The sequence below is a fragment of the Embiotoca jacksoni genome, unplaced genomic scaffold, assembly GCF_022577435.1.
Source record: "Embiotoca jacksoni isolate LCO1_2020_lvr unplaced genomic scaffold, fEmbJac1.0.p SCAF_8, whole genome shotgun sequence".
NCBI classification, from domain to species: domain Eukaryota; kingdom Metazoa; phylum Chordata; class Actinopteri; family Embiotocidae; genus Embiotoca; species Embiotoca jacksoni.
This window is the reverse complement of record NW_027185436.1, coordinates 8,684,874-8,705,238: the sequence shown is the minus strand read 5'-3', so window position 1 is coordinate 8,705,238 and position 20,365 is coordinate 8,684,874. Positions and strand designations below refer to the sequence as shown.

At 39.1% G+C, this 20,365-nt stretch overlaps 1 protein-coding gene across 2 annotated transcripts in view; it reads left to right on the top strand.

Moving 5' to 3' along the window:
- Nucleotides 1–20,365, top strand: part of ipo11 (importin 11) — a 112,203-nt gene that overhangs the window by 72,737 nt on the left and 19,101 nt on the right. Inside the window, exons 23-29 of one of the 2 annotated variants that reach the window (XM_069178508.1) lie at nucleotides 2,069–2,148; nucleotides 2,330–2,410; nucleotides 4,684–4,779; nucleotides 5,173–5,286; nucleotides 5,719–5,840; nucleotides 11,146–11,241; nucleotides 13,470–13,554. In XM_069178508.1, the coding sequence (XP_069034609.1) occupies nucleotides 2,069–2,148; nucleotides 2,330–2,410; nucleotides 4,684–4,779; nucleotides 5,173–5,286; nucleotides 5,719–5,840; nucleotides 11,146–11,241; nucleotides 13,470–13,554 (674 nt within the window). Of the gene's footprint in view, nucleotides 1–2,068; nucleotides 2,149–2,329; nucleotides 2,411–4,683; nucleotides 4,780–5,172; nucleotides 5,287–5,718; nucleotides 5,841–11,145; nucleotides 11,242–13,469; nucleotides 13,555–20,365 lie in introns of those variants that run through there. The other variant, XR_011179768.1, reaches the window with a different exon arrangement.

Genomic DNA, 20,365 nt, shown 5'->3' with positions numbered 1-20,365 from the left:
GTTTTTTTTTTTTTTTTTTTCATCATGTACAAGCACAGATACAGTAGTTGCACTCAAACTGGTGTTTTTAGAAAACCTAGTGTTTTGAGCAAAGATAAGGAAATAACTTGTGTCCTTGGTGATATTTTAATGGACATGAAAAATGTGTTTTACTTTTTGTATCACCAGCATAGTGGTCCATACCCAGTAAGCTTATCATCTAATTTTTAACCTCCCCTCCTCCCCAAATTTGTTTTTGTTTCATTAAATCCTTTTATTGGTTTGATGTCTCATTTCCAAGACTTGGTTTGTTCTTCACTAATATTAAAAATCAAGACGAATACAAGGGAATGAAGTGCGTGTTAAAAATGTCCCCATTGACGTTTTTACTCAAATGTTCAAAACATTAACATATTTTTCCAACCTTCATTTCACCCACCCAACCATCTGGAGAAATGTTCTGCACACAGAGACACGCACTCAGTGTTATGCATGATGCTGCACGTAGGAATGTCCCGATTAGGTTTTTTTCGCCCTTAGTCTGAGTTATTTAATATTGTCCTGATCCGGTCATTGCATTTTCATAGATAATTAACATGCACAATGAATACTTTTTTTAAGCAAGTCCCGACACCTCCAATGCAGCTACATACTGTAACGTTTTAACTGACAGCTTTTCAGGCTTTTTTGCTGATTATAATTTGTAGCATCTTAAAGCATGAATGACAATAGTGATAGTGAGTGTTGAGAATTTACAGATGCCAACGGGTGTTTCAACGGAATACCCAGTGGCCTTATGCAAATGTATCCCGTGATAAAACAAACTACAGTGCTTTTCAGTATAAACCTGCCCACTTGTGACTTGACAAGCTGAATCTCAGAGGACACTATCAGCTGATTTGAGTCGACGGGCCAGTTCACACTTCTGTAGCTTTTTATTCTCTCTGTTCCAAAACAGTTTAGTCTTGAGTCTTTTGTCTAAATTGGGCTTAACATTCACAGTCACAACAAATACAAATCCCACTTATACTCTGTCACAGTTACCGGTTAACTCCCTATATTTCTTCGAGTGCTTATATTTTAGCTGCCATATGCAAGTAATAGCATTGAGCGCTGCCCTCTTACCTCCACCTCACAAAATGCTCACATTGCTCACACAGTGCTGCTTTTGTTTCTGATTTTAAAATATTCCCACAAAGCTGCCTGTATGCCACATGTAAGATAATACTTCTGCATTCTGCTACAAATTGTGCTCCCAGTTTATGACACCTGTATGACAGCTGACGTAAGACAAAGGGTCGGATATAAAAATAGTTAAGTATATCCAATACCAGTCTGTTAAAAAAATGGTTTAATCAGCCTGCTGCCGATGTTTAAGACGAGCTCAGGACATCACTCGTAATATATGGTATTGACATTATTATGCAAGTCAATTAGTGGTTGCCATACTTCGTGAAACTTATTAGCTGAGCCATAAATGTTGCATGGGATTTTTCCCAACTTCAGATGAGCCATCACCTCCTCTCCCCAGCGGCTGTGTGTGGGAGGAAAGATTGGCAGTTATATAGAACAAAATGTCTTGATAAAAGCTTTTAGAACACAACTGTGTGAGTCTGAGTTTGAGAGAGAGAGAGAGAGAGAGAGAGAGAGAGAGAGAGTCACGTTACTATAAGCCATGCCAGAAAACTGCACGGTGCGGTTCTGGATTTGTCACTTATGAAAAGTCAAGCAAGCCCAAAATTAATGAATGAGTGTTCTTTTACACTGATGTCAAATTCTGGATACTGTTGGGCAACCCTGCTTCTAGACATCCTCATAGACTTTTGATGGGTTTATTTTATACACAGTGGATTTTTTTCTTACATTTTTGACCATCATTAACCTACCAAGGAAACGCTCAACATTTTTCATAGACTCAAGTAAAACATGTATTTAATGATTGGTAGTGGGACAATCCAACCAGTTTGCAATGCAGTCCACATGTGAATATTTGTCTTTTATGCTCCCTCTTTGTCGTTTGTGCCAGTCTCCATAAATTCAGCCCTTCTGTTCACATAATTAAAGTGCAACGTTTATGGTTTTGTTTCAGATCTGAGCTCCGAGAACCTGCGTACCTGCTTTCAGATTGTTAATGCCTATATATACTTATCTGCCACAGAGTTCCTGCAGGTGAGAGACACACATATACACACACACACAAACGCGCGCGCACACACACACACACACACACACACACACACACACACACACACACACACACACACGCACGCACGCACGCACACACACTTACAGTGACACAAATTTACCTATTTTATTTCACCATGTTCTTATGATGTTGTTTCTTTCACAGAACTATGCAGAATCATTGTGCCGATCCTTTTGTGATCTGCTGAAAGACATCACAAATGAGGGGCAGGTCCAAGTTCTAAAGGTACTGTCGCTCTTCATTCTCACACACAGTCGAGGCACATAAATTGTATTTGTAAAGTGGCATGTGACTGTCTTTCTTCTCCCTGGGTTCATTTGTCATTCTCGCTTTTTAAGTTCTACCACAGTGAGTTGTTTGTTTTGTCTGTGTGGCCCGCTGAGGAGCAGGTGCACGCGAAGCTGCATAATATGCATAATATACACAAACACATAAACCTACCCGCACGCAAAACACACATGCACTGCTGCTCGGGAACTGACACCAGATTAGAATGCAAGAGGAGTCTGAGAAATGTTATATAAAGCACCTCAAACAGCTCACTCTCCATCTCTGTCTGACAGCATCAAAACATTTGATTTTAAAGACAAAAACTGTCTGGCAGTTTTTGTTTCAAAGACTCTGGATGTTTGCAGATAATTGACTTGTATTGTTCCCATTGTTCAGCGATTTAATACATTTTCACCCAAACAAAATCAGCCAGCACACTACATATGTACATACTGTACAATATGATTGTTGTCGGCAAGCGTATTACGTCATTGGTTAAGTTGGGCAGGACCATCCTCTTTTGAATTAGGGTTTTATTCACACAAGCTTGGCCTCTACAAAACGTCTGAAGTTGCCCTGTTGTATCTGGCACAAGAACGTTACCAGCAAATCCTTCAAGTCCTGTAAATCCAGAGCTTTCGTGAACCAGACTTGTTTCCGAAGATTCCCCAACACCCTGTTGCTGGTTCACCACCTGGCTATAACAATTTGGCCATGTGTCAAAGTTGCTCAGTTCTCTTCCACCTGCCCATTTTTTTTTAATACGTTCATTACAAGAACCGACTGTTCACGTGGCGTGTAATATATTCTGGACCTGGACATACGCAGCTGTTGCAAGAGAATCAGCTTTTTTTTTTTTTTCTGGATCTGTGATTGGTTCTCATGTTTTGGCTCGCAGTGTATATGTGTGCCTGCGCATGTGCTGTCTTCTCAGCAGACTGTGTGCTATTTGCACTGCTTGAGTATTATATGTATGCAGAATGGCCATAAGACCACAGAGCTTCAGAAAGCTCAGTGTCATTACTGCATATCTGGCTTCTGCTAATTCTTTTGTTTGAGAAAAGGAGAGCCAGCAGACAACTTATCATCTTCGACAACAGCAGCAGCAGCTCACAAGACACAGCCAATTGACAACTGAGGGATCTGAGTAGTCCATATGCAGCTCTTTGAAAATTTGACATCTCAGGACACTTTATATAGTAAGGTTGAGACTTACAATATTACAGAGAGAAACACAACAATTCAACAATTCCCACATGATGAACAGCGAGGAGGAAAAACTCTTTTAAGAAGAAGAAACGTCATTGAGATGACGACTTAGAGGTGGCCAGACATCTGCCTTGACGGGTCGGGGCGAGAGGAGAGCAGAGAGAGAAAAGAACAGCACAGAGACAATAAATAGTAATCACTGGGCAGGTTAGTGGGACCAGCAGACGCAGATCAGAAACATGACACAATTGAGATGCACCGAGTGAAAGAGTAGAGTACATCTGAGGTGCTCAGTGCATCATGGGAGGTCCCCTGTCAGCCCAGCTCTATCGCAGCATAACAATGTGATGGTTGAGGATAACCTGAGCCAGCTCTAACTGTAAGCTCTATTAAAAAGAAACATTTTAAGCCTAATTTTAAAAGTAGAAGATTTTTTTGCCCAGCAAACCCAAACTGGGAGCTGGATAGTGCTGATGTACATGATAGTGTTAGTGTTGCTGATATGTCATTTTATTGCTCTCTGTTATACCTATTAAATTCACTTGACTCCTCTGCGTATTGCACATCTTATGTGCATGCTGATTGTTAACAGGGGGAAGTGTCAGCTGCTAGAGTTTTGTTAGGTTTGTTGGGAGTAACTCATCCCTGTGAGGGAAACTTAAAAATCCTTTGTCTTATTCTGGCTTAGTTTTTTGTTTCTGTACTTCTGCTGATTGATGAGTTCAAGTGTTCCTTATTTCAACTTTAATGCCTGACAGAGAGCTCATTGAAATATCCTGGGAGCCTAAAACTAAATGTACTAACCTTGCCTGCCACATATTGTAGGTCAGACAAAATCAAATAATAAAAAAAAAAAAACACACTTTACTCTCTTACATCATCCTCTGATTGACTCTTTCCTTTGCTCTCTTTTTTGTCTCTCTGGTGAGTTCTTCCTGTCGGTTCCTTCTTGCTACTGTTCCTTAACCCCCCCCCCCACTGACTGTCATCCCTCATGCTTCCTCTCCCTGTCTCTGCAGGTGGTGGAGATAGCTTTAAAGGTTAGCCCCATACTGGGAGCCCACATGTTCCAGCCGCTGCTGCCAGCTGTCTTCAGAGGTATTGTGGATGGTGAGGTGAGTTTTACCTTTTTGCATCTCGCACAGATCTGGACTGGGATTATGTAAAAGGACAAACCTGTAAGAGATATGTTTTACTCAATTTCTTTTTTCTTTGGCTGAAAAGTTGAATATATCACCTTATTAAACCATGAAATGAGACTGTTCCTGTGCACTCCTCTAGTTTGTCCTTTTTTATCACGTAAAATTAATTCTTATGGAAGCGGCATTTATTGAATAATCAGCTCAGTTAAAGGTTATTGGCTGCTATTCCAGGATTATGCTGTGTCAGTGGGCCAATGTTCCTTCCTCTTATCAAGTTTAAGGACCTGTGCTTTGTGTAAAAGAATTCATGCATGGTTATGTTTCAGCATCTGCACGTGTGCTTGTATGCATGTGTGTGTTGTACAGAGATATCCCGTGGTGATGTCCACCTACCTCGGCATCATGGGGCGCGTCCTGCTTCAGAACTCCACTTTCTTCTCCTCTTTGCTCACACAAATGGCTTCAGAGTGCAGTCAGGAGGTGAGGCCCGATGTCTGCCCTTCATTTCTGTCTCCTCAGCACAGTCCCCCCCTATGTCTGAGACATAACTGCAAAGTGCCTGTTTAAAGGGAATCATTCTGAATGAGGCTGAAAGTAATGAGCCAAAGAATTGCAAATGGTAACATTTTCAAGCCTTAAAATTACAAGTTTTCTTCCTTCACCGTGAAACTCTGACATTGTTGTTTTGGTCTGACTATGGAGGACAAGGCAGAGAATTAAAGGAATAAGCAGAGGCGATCATTTTTGCTACCTTTTATGATTTTCAGACCTCAAAATAAAGTATAATCATACTGTTTAGTGGGTTGCCAAACTTTTTTTTTTTTTTTTTTTTTTTTTATACATCTTTTTATACGTTTGTTGATGCTCCTGTGTTTTCCCCGCTTGTCCGTTTCCCTTCACCCTTCTCATCAGATGGACCAGTTGTTAGGCAGCGTGATAGAGATGTGGGTCGATCGCATGGACAACATCACTCAGCCTGAGAGGAGGAAGCTGTCGTCGTTGGCTCTGCTTTCCCTCCTACCATCTGACAACAGGTGAGAAACACCTGTCATTCATTTGCAGATGGAGCTTTGAGCTGGTGAAAAGTGGAAAGCACAGCGCAGCTAACATCAGGGCACATAAGGGGAAAGTGAAGAGACATACTTTTTTTTTTGCTTCTTGTTTATTGTTCCAGATAAAGTTGGTGAAATCTTTTTCTGTCATTTTAAGGAAAGAATATCAGGAAAGTTTGTCCTTGCAGTCATAATGTGTTGCACTAGAAGAGCTTAATTTATGTCCCCTTCACACTGTAAGAAAGCCAGTTGAGCTGAGCAGCACAAATACATATGTGCTCATATACACATAACACACAGGATTACACAGGATTACACATCCCTTATGAAGTTTACAGGAGTGAGAGTGTATTTTTAGGGAAAACTTTATGCTCCACACACCAACACTAGTTTATACTTTTTCCAACATACCACCTTTCTTTTTAGACAATTGATGCCACCAGCTGTTGTAAATTGTATGAAAATATCTAGGACTTAAATCTGCAATTTATCATACTTTAACAATGGCATGAGGCATCTGTGCTTGTGTGTCCCTTCTTTTGTGAGTTCATTCTGTTTGTGCATTTGTGCCTGTGTAAGTGTGATAATGCAAATGTGTGGAGGGCCACAAGTGTAGTTGGAGTATTGTGTTGAGAGTCAACACCATCTAGGGAACAATTCTCATCACGAATGAAAATGCAAACGTGCACGCTCACACACTCAAATTTCTATTTTTTATGGCTGTTACCTGCACTGCTAGAACATTTCCACAGAAGCAATTGACAAACATTTCCAGTAGAGCAATCAGCAGTACTGTAGGTTGAATCTGAATCTGACCTTGTGTATGCAAGTGGGACCCATGTATGGTGAAGGCCCTGCATGGGCATCTGCAGTGCAGAGAGGAGCAGGGCTGTGCAGAAAGTTCAAATATGCTGAATTTTGACCCGAGCTGTGCAGCCAATCACTATTGACCACAGCTTAAACTGCCCTAATTAGCCCGTTTGTGCTCCTGAACTTCCAATTTTCCAAAAGGCCATTGAGCACAGCACCACCTGTAATTCCAGATGGCTAAATTGCATCAAAAAAGACCCACATTTTTTTTTGCTGTAATGTGAATGTGTAGCGTAAGTGTGACCAAGCAGCAGCTACCACAGCTTGAGACTGATGCCAGTGGTCTTTGCTTGCCCTCAACAGTTTTCTCTTTTTATATTCTTCATGACAGTTGAAGTGGTGTATAAGAGCCACTGTGAGGTTTATGGATACAAATCTTGTGACATCCAATCCGACTGTATGATGATGCATGTTTTCATCCAGATTTGGGGTTGCTCAGTTTTTTGCAATCCAGATATGAATCATAGACACAGACAGCCATGAAATCCTTTGTTACTCCCCCGTCCTTGGTCTGCAACAGCAATTGATTATGACAGCCATGGTTAGTTAAGTGCTGCAGTTAAGTGCTGCATGACAAATTAACTCGCATACGAGCACAACTGAAATTGTCCTCAGCTGCCCTTCATATCATTCACCTGCTTTTTCTATAAAAGATAGCAGAGTCTCTTTATCAGTTTGACTTGTGCTGCACCTCATGTTCCTCAGTCTTAATGATTTAACTGAAGTGTGGTTTTTTTTTCATAGTGATGAAAAGTTTAGAAAAACTAGCAATCACTAAAAAAGAGTTAATTTCAACAAAGCTGTTTTTATCATTTATTAATTTATACAACCGACTGGAGATAACAGGTTGTTGGAGAGCAATGTAGTCTAAATATGTGATTAAATGGGTGCAGCCTATCACTAGATATTTTATCATTATTAACAAACTTGGTTTTACAACAAGTTTTTCTTTTGCTTTTTGTTAATACATGCTGTTACCTGAACAAAATTATAAACTTATGTACATTGAGAATCATGGCTCGTGTAGACCAGATAATGACAATATAATGAAATATGTTGTCATGTGGGACTCTCCAATGTTGATAGCTGTTGTTTAAATTTGATGCCTAAAGATTTAATAAATAAATTACAAATATTTCCTTGTTTGTTTCTGCGGTTGTCTCTGGTAGTTAGAATGATTGATGTTGAATTCTAGTTGTAACAGTAATGCTGTTGACATTTATATATAATCTTTGTTGACTTGCAACATTAGAAATCTTCAGTCCTGGAGTAACACTCAGCACTTACTACATCAAAGCTATTTGGTGTATTCTGGCTCTACTTCCAGATATTTCAAATTGTATCTGCAACAAGTGAAGCTGAATTGTTTCTAACATGCAGCATATATATTTTTAAGAAAGAAATAACCAGGGGGAACAAGGGTTGGGAGGAAGGGTGATACAAGCTTAGCGCTGCTTCTTTAACTGCTAAAGTTTGTGTTTGCCTGCAGGCCATCAGCTTTCACATCATGTTCCCACTTACATTGATGTGAATGACAGACATGGAGCAGCAACACTTGTCAGCCATTAGAAAGTAATCACTAGAGAGGTGTTCTGCTGGGTAGAATTAGAATTGACAAACATGTTTAAATGTACGATAAGGGATATTTAATTCTATGCCTGCATCAAATTGATATGGCTGACAATTTGAGACTAATATTAGGAACGGGGGTAGTGATGTTTCATGATTATTTTATTAATAGTATTAGTAGTATTTTATTCTCCCAGGATATTAGTAGTGAAACTGAACTGAACTGCTCTCTTCTACTTCTTACTGTATATACTGGGACTATATACTTGTATGTGTAAGTGTGGATGTAAATATGTAAATACATTTAAAGTTGTTTGGAAAAAGACTTAATTTTTTCATATGCCAGTGGGCAGTGCACAACACTCACATTATTTCAGTCTTGATGGCAATATTAGCACAGGTAAGCCAAAACATTTCCTCCCACTAATTTAGCAAATAACTTTGATTATCTCAACAGTGATGCATGTCACAGTCGGGTTAAAGGTCTGAAAGACAAACTGAACCAGCAACCGATGTTGGAGGATGAACTGGAACAAGTTTGATCTATGGCTGCTCTAATTTGCTGCTGTGTTTTGAGCTGTTTTGGTGTATCTAACAGCATATTACAGCATGTTCAAGGTGTCCGTCTAAATCCGAATACTTTTACATATCTCATCAGAATCCTATCTTACTGAATTACTGTCCACATTATTTATTGCAAGTTATCAGACCCCATCTGTGTCTCCAGGTGTCAATTCCCATGCACAGCCTGATCCACATTGGTTGCTATAGTATTGACATTGCTTCCAGACAAGGGGTGGGCAATTTGGCCCTGAAATATTTCAGGGTATTTCTGAACTAACAATACTGTTAACAATATGATAAAATACTTAGCAATATTTAATCTACAGTAATGCATCATATTCTATAAGATTATCAAATGTTTGTAGCATAGCTGTCATGTGAGAACCATGTACCTCCAAAAAAAGTCAGCAAGAAAAACAGTTCTGTTTTCAGCTTTGTGACGATGCATTTTCCAGCTGATCCCAGCTGGGTTTTTTTAATAGGTTATTTTGGTTGATAAAGTACTAAAGTACAGTACTTGAGTAAATGTACTTCCAGTCAACCACTAGCTGTGTGCCAGTATTGCAAGTAACATATGTCATACGTGTACACAGAAAAACGGTATTTTGTCATTTTATCGAGTCAAAATATTGCCAGTATCACGATATGGATTTAAAAAAAACAATCATATCGGAAATTGTACTGAAAACATTGTGAACATGTGATACCCCCATATGATACCCCCAGTCCGGAAGTAGTAGTTGACAAAAATAAGCTAAAGTGGTGGATAATGAAATGGGCTTTCTTATTAACCGCACGTGAATGGTCTCACTGTCCAGGGAGGTGTGTGGTCCAGACAGACCAGCTGTGTTTGTCTCCCCCTGCCACCTACTACCACGTTTCTGTATGTGTGATGCACATTTGAACTTTGTGTGGCGTAAAGTTCAAGTCACAGACATAAACACCTGAAATCTGACTTGCAAAACTGTGATTTCAAGTTTATTTCAAACCACATACGGAGGCGGTTTAAAACAGATTTGTTAACGTCGAATCCTGTGGGATTTTTGGTTTTGGGATTTGCTCCATATTGTCAGATTCTAATCGTATTTGCTCATAAACTGGATTTTGACTGGCAGTCTGAACAGAGTCTTAGGCAGGGATGATCATAATGTTTTGGCTCATTAGTGTGCTTCAGTACTGTAAATGCAAAATGTTCCCAGACGTGAGAAATAAGAGACAAGTCTGTGTTTACTGAACTGGGTGTCTTTTGCGCTCTGCCGTTCATTCTGACTTATCATATTTTGCCAGACTTCATGCTTAGTGAACTTTATGCAACATTGCCTGGGGTCCAGAAACTTTGATGCATCAGTTCCCATACCCACACATACTCACTCTTTGTATTATTTTCCCTCCCTGCTTTTTATTCTTATTGACATGGGAAAACCCACTTCCTTTGCACTGCTTTCAAAGAATGACTCAAATAATTCATCAATGACTGCTGCTTGTCTCTAAGCCTGGGTGGTGGGGGTTGCAAGCCAACATATTTTAAAGATCTCAGGTTCTGAAAGCCAGCAAGACAAGGCTGTACAGTGCCTCTTCTCTGGAAGAGTCACCGTAGTGGCTCTGATTTTCAAAAAGAAAAAATAAAAGACCGCTCCTCGCCTGCACTGCTGTGTGTTAAAGCAATAAGCTTCATCATTTTAAATTTTTCACACCTCACAATGTGCGCTTTGAGACAGTGAAAGTGCCCTAACTGCTGGAAAATCTTCATTATAGTATGTGATTGATCGGTGCCATAGGAGCATGTTTCTGCAGGATCATAAATGTAGAGAAATGTTTTCAATGCACTGTTACCCACATTACGGTTTGGACTTTTTTTTTTTATTACCCTCTACCTTTCTCTCTGTTTGAACTCTGTTGAAGTAAAAAGTTCTTACTCAGTGTGGTTGCACTAAATATAGAAGGGATGCTAATTCCATCAACCAAACTGAAATGGTTGGGGATGAGATATATTGCGGGGGAAAACACAATCTTGATGTGTGCTGTGATGTAAATTGATGGCCTTTCCTCTGAATGGCCATATGGTTGTTGTTTTTAGACAGCCACTTTATCACTTTCAGTGTGGCCAGGATTTAAAGTGGTTTTGCCAATTTTCCTATTCAAACAAAAACACACACACACACACACACACACACACACACACACACACACACACACACACACACACACACACACACACACACACACATCTGTTGAATTTCATGATCTCATGAGTAATGAAGATGCATAATCTGTGTGTTATCAGTGTGATCCAGGACAAGTTCTGTGGCATCATCAACATCTGTGTTGAGGCGCTGCATGATGTAATGACAGAAGATACAGAAACAGGCACCTTCAAAGAGTAAGTACTTGTGTTTTTTTTTCTTTCGTTCCTAACAGACAAAAAAAAGTTGTACATCATAACTATCAAACCTTCCAGTCATTCTTTTCATGATTGAATGAAATTTGTCATTTTTGACAAAACTCATGCATGATGAATGAAGACACTTGAAAGCACTTGAAGCGGTACGACTTCATCAAGTACAAATCTCAGAAGCAAGATTTCATCGAGAGAAAAGCAATCCCTTTAATTTTGACCGTGTTCCGAGGAGCAGAGTTCGACAGGACATATTTTTTATAAGCTTTATTAAATCAGGTAATCTTTCTTAGACTGAGATCTCTTTTGCACAAGAGACATGAGAATATGAAACATTTATCATCAGACCGTAGCATACAAAAACAACACAAATAAGAGGCTGCCTAACTACAAAAAATAAAGCCATGAGAATTGGCCCAGGACACACTTCCTCACTATGCGAGATGATGACCACAGTCTGAATCTCCTTCTTACCCACCACTCTCCCCTCTTGGCTCTCTGTCCCAGCACCATGGTACTTATTTGCTGGTCGATGTTAACCTACCTTTTCTCTGCTGTCAAAAATACTCAGAACTCTCCTAATATGTGACTGTGTGAAATTAATTGAAAAGTTGAGTAGAGCAGTTTAAGCGTAAGAGTTTTTATTTGCCAGTGATGTGTTGGAATTGTTTTGGTTCCCTGTTGTGCGTCATAGCGGACAAAAGCATATTTGTGGATGCACATTTCCTTTGAATTTTATTCACTGTTTGTAAATGCAATCAACTGAGACACCGCAGCAAGGATTGTAATCTTCCTGGCCGATTTAGGAATTAAGTAAACATTGAAATAAACAGAATTTATTTGTATTTTCCTGTTGTCATAAGTGGTTTGGAATTGTTCCTGTATGGTGTGGAATAAGAATGAAAGTCCTTTCTGCCATGGATAAACGACATACCAATTGGCAAGCCAGTTGAGCATGGTACGGTGTTACTGCAGAAATCGAATCACTTGGCAATTAGAAAATAAAGTTGTAATACCTTTTTTGCTCTACTGAGCTGTACAGCACAAATATGTAACATTTAGATTTGTACAAATAAGAACTACAGAAGCTGCAGTTCAGCAAAGTTCAAATGGCAGAAAGGAAGTAAAAATGTGGCCAATTGATCTTCATTGTTTTTAACAGACTATTAAGAGTAAGTCAGTCTTGCTAGCATGCTTGTGCAGTTGTCACTAATACTACTTTAAACTTGCAATAACTGTTTTTTGTAGGGTAGAGGGAACAAGGTGTGAACGCAAACATGGCATCACCTTTTAATTGATGCCTGCAGCACCACCAGCAGTGGATCTATGGTATCATCAGTTTGCGGCCACTTGATATTCCCTCTCTCTTTAATTTGTCTCACCAACCCCTGTGGGAAATATCTGGCTCGCTGCTAAATGCTCCACTGAGTTCACTAGCTAGTCACTAACTGTGTCTGTCTGTTCTTTGGTGCTGCTCACATAGTATACTGTTGATTTTGAGAGCCTGCTGTGGGCGACGACAACAACAACACTGTTACCCTAATAGCTGTACAGTGAGCTTAAACTCTTTATAACGGTCCTTAAATCAGTGGGGAGTTGCAGAATTACATGATCATTTTCTAAAAATGCATCACTATGAGCAAACTTTTCCTCATTGTTGTTTCATACATCGTTATACAAATATTGTTTATACCTGCTTTAAAGCAGTGTTCAACTCGGAAGAGAAAAAAAAAAAAAAAAATCGATCGCAGTTACTTACTAGTCTGTATTTCTTGAAAAACATTCCCTGTTGTACTCTCAATTTGATTAGGCAGATTGTATTTGCCACTTTGAATGTCATTATAGTTTAGAAGTTTCGTTAGAATTTAATTAGAATTCCTGATCACGAGTTGTCAGTAGCTACATTTCAAAGTCACCAAATGTGACATTCAAACCCCCCCCCCCCCCCCCCACCCCCCTACCTTTTAAGTAACAAGGACAAAGAAAATACAAGACAATGCACAGACTTTATCCTCAGCACAAAGGTTCCACTCGAAATTCTCTCTGCATGCAGATGAACCAATATAAAAAGCTGTCGGAGCGGTGTAAAAAAAGTGGCAGAGGGTTGAGCCCTGCGTGTGCGTGTGTACATGCTGCCTGTCCTGAAATTGTCTTCTACTGTGCAGGTTTATGTGTGTTTAATAATATTGAGTTGAATATTATTGTGTTTGCAGCTGCATGCTGATGAGCCATTTTGAGGAGCCCAAGCTGAGTGACGATGAGGAGCCACCAACTGAGCAGGACAAGAGGAAGAAACTGGTAAGTCAAACACAGTGTTTGTACATACACACACACACACACACACACACACACACACACACACACACACACACACAGTACAGATTTCATTTCAAATGTTCTATTTAGACAGATAGCTCTTGTAGTCTATTTCTTTCCGTTCATTCAGATGTCTCTGTTCCTTGATTACGTTAATCATCATCTCTTCTTGTGATATACTTTAGACTACGCTCGCACTCATACAAGAAATTTGCAGTCATAAACACTAAGAGAGAAAAAAAAATTCTCCAATAAGCAAAGAGGAAGGTGGTCACTTGTTGTACTGTTTAGTCAGGCTGCAATTTAATGCCTCCTAACACCTCTTAATAGCTGCAAAGGCTTTTCATGTAGTGCACCATATAATCACTTTTAAGTGCTGTCCCTGGATGCATGCATGTGTCATAGAAGCTTACTATTAGTCTTTAGGTAACTGGAATGTTGGCAAGTACCTATACATGGCCCCTAGGTGGGGGATGTACACCAATTAAACTGTACAGTGACGCACATATGTATGAGGATGCTTTGCGCTCCCATTCTGTCACACCGTGGAAGCTCAGAAATTGCAACAGTCCTTCACATTTTTTAAATATTGTTTCATTATATCATTACTGTCAGAGTGTGTGGTCTCCTCATAAGGAGAGCAGAAGTAAATTTATAAACAAATTTGATGTCAATGGTGTTCGGATGAAGAAACACAGCTGTGTTTATTTTCTCGTGTGACTTTATGTGACTTTTCTCTGTGTGTGTGTATTTGCTGGGCGGTATCCCAGTGCACTTATCACCTCAGCCCAGACCCGGACTTTTTGCTCCAGGGAATAGAGAAGACTTAAAGTCGCACCTCTCCCTGCTTCCTAATGCGTTTGGGTCGTGTGCTTGGAGACGTACATGAATGTGTGTGCGAGCAAGTGACAGATGTGCCAACGTGCCTGTTTTCAGTTTGAGGAGAAAGTTGATGAGACAGGAGACCCGTGACATTAAACATTTGCCTCCTGCTTGGCTTTCACTAGGCTTCTCTCCTTGGCAAGTCTCTGCATATCTGTGTAAAAGCACGTGTACATAAACATTTGAATGTTTGGGCTGATCTGAAACTGGAAGACGGAGAATATCGTTTGCTGTTGCTCTTTCTAAGAATAAATAGTAACCGCAAACCTCCTTGTTTTTGCATCAGTGCCTCAACGTGTATTTTTGTGCTAAAATTTAAAGCAGTCACTTCCATATTTCTTAATTATGAGAAGTGACTTTCACTCAGTGGCACACGATTCTTGTTCAGACACTTTTCATCAGAAGCTGCCTGCTATGCCCACCATCTGCAGTGTTAGGTGTTGGGGTCTGGTGGATTGCCAGTCAGGTAGCAGGTAAAGGCAGAAGCCCTGGAAACTGGCACTTGGGACGTGAAAGGTCTCCTCTCTGGGGATGAGGAAGCTTGAAGTATTGGAGGTGGTGAAGCAATACCAAATAGATTTAGCTGGGCTCACCTCTATACACAGCAAGAGTCTCAGAACTGAATTCCTGGACAGAGCCTGGACTCTCTGCTCCTCTCCTCCTCTCAGGACCGGTGTGTGGAAAGTCACATATTCCTAAAGTGAGTCCTACTGTGTTAGAACTTCTATATGAAATGCATATGAATATAAAAGTGCGCTCTGGAGTTCTTCTTTACCGGCTGATATTCAATGAAAAGTGAAGTTACTTAAAGTGGGAGAGAACGGGTATTACGCTTTGTTAGAGTGGATATATGGGCCATTACTGGTTTATTGTAGATATGTGTGTGTTTCAGACATTGCAGTAAAAAACAAATATCTGTTTGAGATTGTTTAGAAGTATTGCCATTTACCGTTGTCACAGTCATAACATTTTAGTTGACAATGAATTATAATCCAAATAATTGTGATTATCAATTTAATTATCTTTTCATTTTTTTCCACTATTAAAGTTTAAGCCTAATCAAAGTTTAATCATTATTAATAATATGCCAAAAAACATTTATTGTCATATCTGAGAGCCACAAACTGTTCTGCTTTTTTTACTTGCCTATTTTGACATAGTTTAGCTAGGAGCCTCAGAGTTGGGCTAAACTGAATTTTCAAAAGCAATCCAAGCAGATTAATAGAAGCTAATCCTTTGCAAAAATATGTCTACTGTTGTTCTATGTCTGTGTGTTCAGCTGAAAAAATGAATTGCTGTCGCAGAAGAGACTGACATTGTCAGAATGTGAACAGCAAAATTTATGCAATTCACTGCGAATTTAGGAAAATCATACATGCCTACGTTTGAGTTTGATAGAATGAAGGAAAACTGCAAAGCAACCAAATGGTCAACCTTGAGATATTTTAATTATCTTAAGATGTCAGTGTTCTCCGTCCAGATTTTCATTCTGAGACTGTCGTAATTGGTGCAGTTCTTAGGATTTGTTGCCTTTCTGGCAGCAGAGGCTGCCGTCCTCTGATTTGTGCCTACATTTGACTTGCCATGTTTTTCTGTGCTCTGAGTTTTTTCTGTTTTGGAAGCTGTTGACTATTCCACTCTATCTTATCTGGGATTTGTAAGAGTCCTCACTTTGATCTGAGTGTTCCAGACAACTAGACTAGACTAACTGATGCTGTGTTTGGGCCTCTGTACATAATACATCATTTGATTCTTGTGCTTCATCTACAAGGCCAGCACCATCAAACAAGAAGAAGGATAGGCGACATCAAAGACTATCTCCACTGGATACTAATGACACGGGCTCCATCTGTTGTGCTGTGTTGGGGCACACACCCACTTGAGCCCATTCTTTTTCCCATTACACACTAATGTACGTGCACAGCACACATACAGATTATTGTGCTGCATTTGTGTGAGTAGTTGCCAATGACTGATTAGACTCAGAGGATGAAGACTCCCTATTATGCACAATTGTGCAGAAATGGGATCTGGTTGCTAAACCTGATCACTGAATAGTGATAGAGGCCTCATACATGGTGCATGATGTAATTGATCGTGGTCAAATGCATAAGCTACGAGGCAGTCCTCAAATGATTGAATGGAGGGAATTAAAATGAACACCTATAAATAAAAAAAAGTAAAGCCCCTCACTCTAAGTTCTGTCTACTGCAGTCATTCATATAAATGTAGGGTACTTGTTTCTGTTGGTAAAGTTTTGAGATCATTGGACTTTGAAACTTTTCGTTTCGCTCATGATGTTGTAGATGTTGGCTTTTTGTTTGAGGTGCCTAAAGCACTGAAAATTTAAATTTTAAAAACTCAAAGAATATATCATCAGAATGTTTTGCTTGTATTGGCTTCTTCACAGGCTTCAATGTGAAATGATAAAAAAAAACAAAAAGATGGTGAAAGCTGTTGATAGTGAGGTATGTGGGTTATTCTGAATTAATAGGTCATTTTTTTATCTTGTTTTCCTCATTGTCAACACTTTGAGTAAATAAAGTTCCATTTACTTCCATTGTACTGTAGTGGCATAGCTACATACCATCAGGCCTAGTTTCCATCTTTATAGTTTTGTCAAATAAGCAACATGACCCCAACTTGAAATGCCTTTCTCAACCTGGACCAAATTTTTACCATCATTTATATTCCGAATTATATTAAGAATCTGAACTCTCGCTGACAAAATCAACCACATTTGGTGGATGTACGTGGACGAGGTGCAATTGCCCCAAAGTATTACATTGCTAGCCTTTTCAAGGCTGCCGACTAAAGCAATTGTGGTCCATACTGGACTGATGAAGTTGCTGTCCCTAACAGCCACTGAGAGCTGAAATGTTGGGAAAGTGGGGACCAGATTGAAAACTATCCAATTTCCCCCTCTAATGATTGACTGTGTAAATCTTAATGTAAATACCTGCACAAAATGATCCATTCAATCTTAAGCCCTTAAATGCATTATTTGATGCCTCCGGACCGCTACCCAAGCCACCGTGGTTCAGTTTGTACCACTGCAAAAGTTGCCACACACAGAATTTTGTGATGCAAGTAAAGCTCCCCTGAGCCAAACCAAATATGGTTTGGCCATTGTCAACTGAAGTTTGACCTTAACTGAACACTGTAGCTTCAACTAAGTTCGGAGTTTAACACAAAAGTATTTTGCTGAAAGTGTAGAATTTTAGGAGTGTAGCTGCATGAATGAATGAGTTCATTTGTTTTTAATTTTTGCAGGCACAGCACACAATTAAAAGTAATTGTACCAGATGCTAACTTGCATCTGTTTTCCCTGCAGGTAGACACCCCCACCCTTCCCACAAAATAGAAAATAAACCCTGCAAGAAATACAAACTGTGACATCATTACTAATTTGGAAGCCAACTGAGAGAGGTCTTTCAGCGATGATGGCTGAATTGGTATTTATAATTCTGGATTTTTCAGTGGAGGAAAAAATGTAGATGTGACACTGAGAATTTCTCACCAGATATTTTAACCTTTTAAATAGAAAAAACATAACAGACACAATATTTTTTAGGCCTTGCAATACAACTTATAGCTACAAATCTCATTTAACTGTGGGCCTGCTACAGCATAGGTAGTGATTCTACAGTATTTAAGACAAGTTGCAGAACATTTTCCCAAACTGTATGCCAATACCAGCCAACAGAATTACTCTGCAATCCTTCTCTTGTCTTTCATGAGGAGAAGCAAATAATTATCTGTTAAACACTGCAGGGTGCCAGGTTTCATGAAAAATAAATGTTGAAACTCTTTTGTAAGTCATTCCCTCAACATCTCCGAACAGGCAATCTATTGAGCTGTACACTATTACATCGCTAGAATGCACAAGCACAGACTACAGAGCATTTTCTATAAATTATTTTTTTTATATAACGTACTGGCTCAAACGGAAGGATGGAAATGCTATACGTTATCGCTCTGGCTCTCTCTCTCTCTTTTTTATTCTTAAATGCTTGACGGTTCTAACTATAAACATATAGGTGGCGTTGGAAAGCAGTAATAGAAAGGTGTTAGCATATAGCGTATAACATTTCACAAAGGCAGTTGTTTACGGAGTGTATCTACACATCCACTGAGGAGGCCATGATCAGGTTTTTATGAACTACATGGCGGACAGTGTCTGAAATTCCCTTCCCCCACACCACGTTCCAATGTTGGATAGGGAGTGTCTATAACTGTCCGAAACCACCGATCTGACATTCACACCCACTGTACAATGTGGTTGACCAGCTGTGAGGAGCTGAGAGAAGGGTATTGTACTCCTATTTCTGTATCTTCTTTTTATTTTATACGCAAGTACTATTTGTGGCTCTTTTCATGTGTACTAACCAGAGAAAAACTATCAAAGTGTCCTTGGACACGTTGTGTGAAGGTGTGCGCCGCTATAAACACAATTTAATATCTGTCGTGGTTAGACACCACCTCTTGGTGTTAAACTTCATGCCAATCAGAAACATTAATTATTTATTTATTATATTACAGCAAGTTGCAGCATCCCAGGTGCAGACTAACTACAATTCCTCATTATAAAAGTCCCCTTTGGTTTCACTCCGTTTTGTTTAATTTGGTTTTAATTTATTTGAACAGAATTCTTGGTTTAGTCATGTATGGCATTTACTGAGTATGCTTAACTGATTAGTTTGTTGTTGCAGGCTATTAGGCTAATGATTTGATTGTCAGTTGGACATCCTTCTGCAATTGGTATTTGTAACGGTGGGTATACAGAATATGATTTTCACACCCACTGAACATTTTTCTCACAGTTGGAACAGTTGTTATCAAAAATGAAAGTGATCTGATATTATAAAAAGTCTCATGTATATATCATGATGATGGCACAATAGAAGGTTACAAAAAAACTCCTCAGACAAACACAGTTGTAGGATTAAAAGTGTTTGTTAGTGAGATCTAGTCAAATAAATGAATGTGGAATGAACTGGCCATCTTAACTTAAAGACTAGCAGAAAAAAACCTGGTGATACTGTAAGTGCCATTTTAACAAGGTTAATGTTGATTAACAAAAAAGATATAAAAAAATGTTTTTATCCTCGAAGGAAAATGTTATACAATGGATGATGACGGTATAAAACGAAGCATTCATTGCTGCATTGTAAAACAAAAAAGGGTTTGTGACAATTTGCCATTTCTAGCAGCCTCTGCAGAAAACGTAGTGAGTATTGGCTCTTAATGTACTGTTTTCCTTATAAAGTTAACGCGAACTTAAAATATAAGTTGATAAGATTCAGACCTGCTGAAGTCCAATCAATATCCAGCTCCAATGTGTGGAGTATGAAGTAAGACAAATAGTTTGGACTACATTCTCTACACTGCATGCTTTGAAACTTGAGAAGGAAGATAAAAAAAATTAAACCTTTCACATTGTTGCCCCGTGGCTATAATTGCTAATTGAGAGTGAAGGGATAACAGTTTTCCAGCAATTATTAATTAGTCATGAAAGTGTTCATTCATTTTAATTATTTTGTGAAGATTAGCAATAACTCTTTTTTTTTTGTTTTTTTGCTTAAACATTGATTCCATTCAATTTGCATGCTTTGACTTTTAAAAGAGTACATTTTAGTAAATGGTAGCTTGCATTCTTGGTTTTCTTCGGTAAAAGTGAACTGAATGTAATTTTTGAAACTGGTTGTTTGACAATGATTCATTAAATTGTTGTCATTCAACCTTTTTTTTTATTTTTTTTTATTTCATTTTAATGAACAATCAAAGTCCCTCCAAAGGTCTTCTAGAGGTCTATATTTATAGGAAATTAGTTTCAGTGTGTTATCAATTCACTCCCGGCCACACAAAGCATTAGTAATGAAGACTTGCCATTCTTGCTTTATTATTGCTC